This window comes from Myotis myotis, unplaced genomic scaffold, assembly GCF_014108235.1.
Source record: "Myotis myotis isolate mMyoMyo1 unplaced genomic scaffold, mMyoMyo1.p scaffold_m19_p_12, whole genome shotgun sequence".
In the NCBI taxonomy this organism is placed as follows: domain Eukaryota; kingdom Metazoa; phylum Chordata; class Mammalia; order Chiroptera; family Vespertilionidae; genus Myotis; species Myotis myotis.
The window spans coordinates 29,201,740-29,208,055 of NW_023416316.1; the positions used below are offsets into that span (position 1 = coordinate 29,201,740).

Genomic DNA, 6,316 nt, shown 5'->3' on the forward strand with positions numbered 1-6,316 from the left:
TTGTTTATATTCCTTCTTCCCTCTCTAGGTTGGGGCAGAAATGAGCCCTGGGGAGGGCTCCATGCCGGGAGGGGGAGGGAGGGCTCAGTCCAAGGGGGGAAAGCAACAAAGTGCAAATGTTTAATGCTTTTTTTCTTAAGATTTTTGTTTTGACACCAACCTCTTGCTCTTTTTTTCCTTGTAGGTTTGACCGAATTGCACACACCAAGGAGACAATGCTGTCTGATGGTTTGAACACACTGACTTATAAGGTGTTGGACATAGAGAGAAACCCATTATATACCAAAATCACAGTGGACGTCGGGACACCGAGCTAGCATTTTGCTACCCTGATAAAGACCTAAAAATGGCCAGGGACCTTTGCTGTGTCTCTGCCAACGTGCTGGGCTGGCCCCTCGTTCTTACCAATCAGCGTGATAGCCCCTTCGCTCGTCATTTACATGCCTCTCCGGATGACCAGAACAAGTGGGGTGTTTTGCCCCCAGCTTGACTCGGCGTGTGACTTCTTAGCTCTACGAGGTGTTTGTATGTGTAGAAACTGTCAGCCTCTGGGGTTCTCAGCATGTTCACAGTGTCACCCCAAAGAATCAGAGTGTATACAGCCCCAAATTTGGTGACTGTGGGACTCGTTCCCAGTGGTAAACTGCAAATTTGTTGTGAAATAGGTAAGAATTTTGTTTTAAATCGTGTATTCTTATTACTTTATGCAAAATTGGAGAGTGCTGCTGAAATTGGATTGGTGTGATATTTTTTGGTTGTCATATTTTAAACAGAAAAACTGTGTCAACCATTCTCATTTTACCGCCCCCTTCTTTTAGCGCTATACAACTGTTCCAATCACTGTGTGTATCTCTTCTTAGCAAGAATTCTAAAACGTGAGCCTCAGACCTTTTGCCCTGCTAACGTGTGAATTCCAAGGCAACTTTAGCCATCAGAGCAAAATCCTTGGGTGTTCTCACATTCAGTGGCCTTTCTCCACATTGCCTGATTTCTGAATGTAAAACTTTTCAGAAAGAGCAGGTTGCAGTTTGTAGTATTTTAAAGACCAAATCAAATTCTGATTACTGATCTAGCTTGATTTTGTGTTGATCCAGATTTTCATGGCTGTTTAGTATTCAAACGTGGCAATTGATTATTCTGAGTATGTTATGTAAACTTGAATTACCTATGTATTTTTATTGTGGTGTTTAAATGTGAGGAAGGGACTGAGCATTTTTTTAGGGGCGGGACAGGGGGCGATTCTGTATGCTGTAGTGGCCATGAGCAGGCCTCTGATTTAGCTTGCCGGCCAGGTTTTGTGAAGAGCAAAATCACCTTTGGGTCCTTTGACGAGGCAAGCCCCCCCCCCCCCCACCCCCGCCACACACACACACACCTCTGCAGGAAGGCAGAATCCTTGGCCTGCCAGGCAGCGCTCCCCATCTCTTTACCCTACCCAGGTGGGCAGGGCAGAGGGAACCTCTACCACCTCCTTGGACTGACACCAAGACCTCCCACCAGGGCATAGGCTGTGGAGTTGTAAATGACAGCAGTCAGAACTGTTTACTGGCCCTTAGCTTGGGGAGGTGGAGGGAACCTCCGTTCTGGCCCCCTTGGCCCCCTTGGATCGAAGGGCTGCCTCCCTCAGGTTTGGCCCAACACTGCCTGTCCCACCTTGCAGGACCGGTTCTCCTTCTTCCTCCCCGCTTCTGCCCTCCCCTTTTTTGTTCCTTTGCTTTTTGCCTGTTCCCTAAAACTTGCCTGTGGCACTCAGGGTCAAATACACTATTCATTCTCCAGCATGAATGTGCCTTTTAATTAGAAACATAGAAATTCAGCTGAACCCACTCACACTCCCCCAGGACCACTCTGGTGCCTGAAGCCTCCCTTTCCCCCTCGGGCCTTTAGCAGGTGCTCCCCCTCCTGGGAGGCTGATCCCCAGCGCTGTCTTCTCCAAACCTGCCTCTGCTGGGAGAGGCTTCGATGCCTGGGGTGAGATGCACGAGGCAGTTTCAACACTGGGCTAAGGGCCTGAGACTCAGCTGTTTAATCCCAGGCTTGACCTTTCCGCTGGTCGCCGCTCAGACCTCCTGGGAACCAGCCCTCAGTGTGGATGGAGGCTGAGTTGGTGTCCAGCGCCAGTCTTACCTGTGCCTTTATTGCTTTGAGCATCTCAGATGCTAACTTGGTTCTTTTTCCAGAAGGCTTTGATTAAAATTTATTTTCTACTGCACAAGCTTTGGGGCTATGCAAAGAGTATTCCTTCTGTCAATCCCCTGCTCCTTAACAGAGATGTTAATAAAATTCAGAGCAACTGCACTGAGAAGGAGTTTTGGGAAATGCAAAGAATGAAGGCCTCTCTTTGTGACCCCAGATCCCGACTTTTCCAAAGTGCCTTAAAAGAAGGAGACAGATATCTTGGGAAGTAACTTCTTTGTTACTTACTGTACTCTTGAAAAAAAAAAAAAAGACTTTTTTTTCTTCTTTTGTTTTTTTTTAAAATATTTTCTTTCATGTTACATTGGAATATTCAAGTATGTGGTTCATTCTCAGAACCAAGGGAAATCCTGTGTCATCTGTTCCTCCTTTGCTCACCTTCTGGTGCTCTCATGGGCGCCACCTGAGCCCAAGGTTAGGCCTGCAGGCCTGCCTGGTTCACGAGATGCTGTAGGTCCTGTTTCCTCCCGGGGGAGTTCAGAGCAAGAGGGTTCAGGGGGCATTTCCTTTACCTGGAAGTTGTCACCATGAAGTTGTCATGTTCTGTGCCTTTGTTTCTGTCCTTCCCGTTGCTGGTGACCTGTGAAGTGGCTTTTGGAGAAGATCAGAGGGCGGAGGTGGCCCGGGAGGGTAAAGGAAATGTGGTCTGGCTCTCAGCCTGGGCAGGGTCTCTGCTGACCTCAGGGCTGGCCATGGGGTGTCCCACACAGCCGGGACAGCAGCAGTCCTGTCCTGGAGACCTGTTGTGCTGTGTGTTTCGATTTCCTATGTGTGCAAATGTATGTATTGACTATTGTGAGTGGGAGGGGGGAATGTCTGACTTTGATGTTCAAAACAGAACTGTATTTTTGCCTTTAAAATCCAGTAATATAACACGAATAAATGTCCTTATCTTTGTAACTGCTGGTGGTTTCTCTTCTGATTTAAAGGTTTGGACGCTGCCAGAGCTGGTGGGCAGTGGTGGGGCTACCTTCTGGGAGGATTTGAGGTCTGCCTTTGTGCCTCCCTGGTTCAGGGTGTCATGGCTGGGGCCTTGGGTAGCAGAATCCCCACACACTGCCCAGGAAGCACACAGCTGGGTTACACACACCTCCCTGGAATCAGCTGATAAGAAAAAAATTCCGAGATGTTCTAAATTAAGTTACAGTGGCTTGAGAGGGAGAAAAAGAGCTGGAACTGTTAGTCTGTTAATGGCTGCAGGCCAACTAATGAAAGACATCTCAGTCCCAGCCGGTTTTGCTCAGTGGATAGAACGTCAGGCTGTGGATCAAAGGGTCCCGGGTTCAATTTTAGTTAAGGGCACGTATCTTGGTTGCAGGCTCCTCCCCAGCCCTGGTCAGGGCTCTGGTCAGGGCTCGTGTAGGAGGCAACCAATCGATGTATTTCTCTCACATCGATGTTTCTCTCTTTCTTTCCCGCCCTCTTTCACTCTCCCTAAAAATCAATGGGAAAATATCCTTGGGTGAGGATTAACAAAAATAAATAAACAAACACAATCTTTAAAAAAAAATCTCATATAATAAAACCCTAATATGCAAATCTACCGAACAGCAGAACAACTGGTTACTATGACTTGCACTGACCATCAGGGGGCAGACACTCAATGCAGGAACTGCCCCCTGGTGGTCAATGTGCTCCCACAGGGGGAGCGCCACTCAGCCAGAAGCCAGGCTCACAGCTGGCAAGTGCAGTGGTGCTAGAGGGAGCCTCTCCCGCCTCCATGGCAGCACTAAGGACCCCTTGGGGATCCCGGACTGCGAAAGAGCATAGGTCAGGCTGAGGGCCACCCCCCTCCCCCTGCAGTGCATGAATGTCATGCACCAGGCCTCTAGTAAATAAATGAAAGACATCCCACATTCCTGTTTTGCCTTTTGGGATTTTGGATTAATTTCCAGGTGGCTATATCCACAGATTATTTTAGCCAGACACCGTCTGACTCCAGGAGTTCCCATTTGTTTGCATGTGGGCTTTCTGGACCGCTGCCCACAGCCACTCCACTGGTGCAGGCACTTCTTTATTCGACTCTGCTGCCCAGAGCTGGCCCTGCTTCACCTTCTCCCACCCCTTTGCCTGTAGCTTATGTAAATCCTTTCAGACTACTTCTTTCTTCTTCTTCCCCTGACTCGATGTATTAAACCGGTTGCAGAACTCTGGGATGACGGACATACTACCTTTCCTGTCTGGCCATGCTGCTGGTGGTTTAGACTCTATGCCCCAAGACCAGTCATTTGGTTAGCATTTTTGGCTCAATAAAACCTTATATTTTAAAAAAGACTTCAGTCATGGAAGTTAAATATAGCCATTTCCTCATCCGAACCTCATTTTCTTATCTGTATAATGGGAAAAATAACACATAAATACATTTTGAGGCTTAAAAGATAGGAAGTATCTACAACAATGATGGACACCTACAAATTTTGTTGAACACCTAGGATACAATGGCAGAGGAGGTTTGAGCTCAAAGTCTAATGGGAGGAAAGAGGGAGCACAGACGTTTTCAAAGAGTCAAGTAAGCGAATGGAGCCGGCCGGTGTGGCTCAGTGGTTGAGCATCCACCTATGAACCAGGACATCACAGTTCGATTCCTGGTTGGCACATGCCCGGGTTCCTGTCTCGATCCTAGTGTGGGGTGTGCAGGAGGCAGCCCATCAATGATTCTCTCTCATCACTGATGTTTCTCTCTTCCTCTCTTAAATCCCTAAATACATATTTTTAAAAATAAAAATTTTTAAAAAAAACATGACGAACACCTTACAGGTGCTCATTACATAGTAGCTAGCCCCACCTCAAAGTAGAATTTTCCCTGGCACTTCTCTGGCCACATTCCTGCTATTTTCAACAAATGCCAGAATAGTTCTGAGATAGTTGTCAGAGCCACAAGGTGTTCACAGTGTCACTTGCTATGGCCCCAAATAAGGCTCTTGTCAGCACCAGGAAATTTTACTAAAAGGCCTTAGTTGTGACCCAAGGTTGTGGGGCATTAAGCACCCAGCAGCCTCCTACTGCTGCTTGGATGGAATTGGCACCTGGAAGGAATGGGCCTGAGGGAAGCAGTGTGCAGGCGCCATTGCCCCTGCTGTCTGTACTGAGGTAGCTCCAGGCCCTGCTGGGACGGAGCTGAAAGTGGGACCAGTGGGAAACCAGAACAAAAAAGGCAGCCCCTTGTAGCTCCCTCTCTGGGCCTTCTGGCTGTCCCTACCCATCCCTGTGACTGCCGAAGGATGCCTTGTGGCCCCAGGCCTGAGCAGAGGTGGCCGGGGCTCAGATCTGACCGAGCAGGAGACTCTGGTCCTCTAGACAAAGTGCTGCCTCACAGGGCTTTGCAAGGCCTGGTGTGCCTATGAGGGGCAGGAGTGCCTCTTGCTAGCTCTGTGACCTTGAGCAGATGACTTCGACTCTCTGTGCCTCGGTTTGTTCATCTGTATAAAGGGGGTAGCAATACCTATTTTCCTAGAGTTGTTACAAAGAACAAGCCAGTTAATACTTATAAAGCACTTAGAACATGCCTGGCTCATACTAATCATTATGTGTTACAAATGTTTGTTACTTTTTTTAAATGCACGTGGACACACCTGCTGACGTACATACAGACTGCTGTACACACATTACCAACATACACACATGTCAGATACAGTGGAACTCTTTATTCTTTCTCCTCTAGGGCACATGTCTGGGGCTTACCTATGTGGTGGTTGGGTAAGTAACCATTCCTCTTCTGGAGACACCCAGGACCTTACCAGTGGTGTGTCCCCACCCCTTCCCCACCTCACCTAAGCAAAGGTGTTTGGAATGACTGCCTTGGGGAGTGAGGGGTCTTGCACCCCCTGGGCTCCAAGAGGCCAGGAAAACAAGAAGGTAGGAGGAAGAGGGTCAAGGACAGGTTCCTGGGGTTGGCCATTCCTTGGGAAGTGGTCTGTCTCGAGTCTCCCACTTTACACGGGACCCAGACCAAGTAGGAGCCAGGCAGAGCCCAGTAGTTGTGAGTGTGGATTGGTGAGCATCAGGTCCTCCCCCCGCCCCATGAAGTAGCTCTTTTCCATGTGAGAATGTGACCTGGATGCCAAATCAGTGACCCACAGATGTCCTTTGGAGGCAGGGCTGTGTGCCCAGGTAGGTGGGT

At 48.5% G+C, this 6,316-nt stretch overlaps 1 protein-coding gene across 2 annotated transcripts in view; it reads left to right on the forward strand.

Moving 5' to 3' along the window:
* The window catches only part of B4GALT1 (beta-1,4-galactosyltransferase 1), a 47,043-nt gene extending 43,947 nt beyond the window's left edge, over positions 1-3,096 (forward strand). For both annotated transcript variants that reach the window (XM_036330598.1, XM_036330597.1), the window contains one exon: positions 185-3,096. In XM_036330598.1, coding sequence (XP_036186491.1) covers positions 185-317 — 133 coding nt within the window. In that variant the 3' untranslated portion in view covers positions 318-3,096. The remainder of the gene's footprint in view (positions 1-184) is intronic.
* The last annotated feature ends 3,220 nt before the right edge of the window (positions 3,097-6,316 follow it).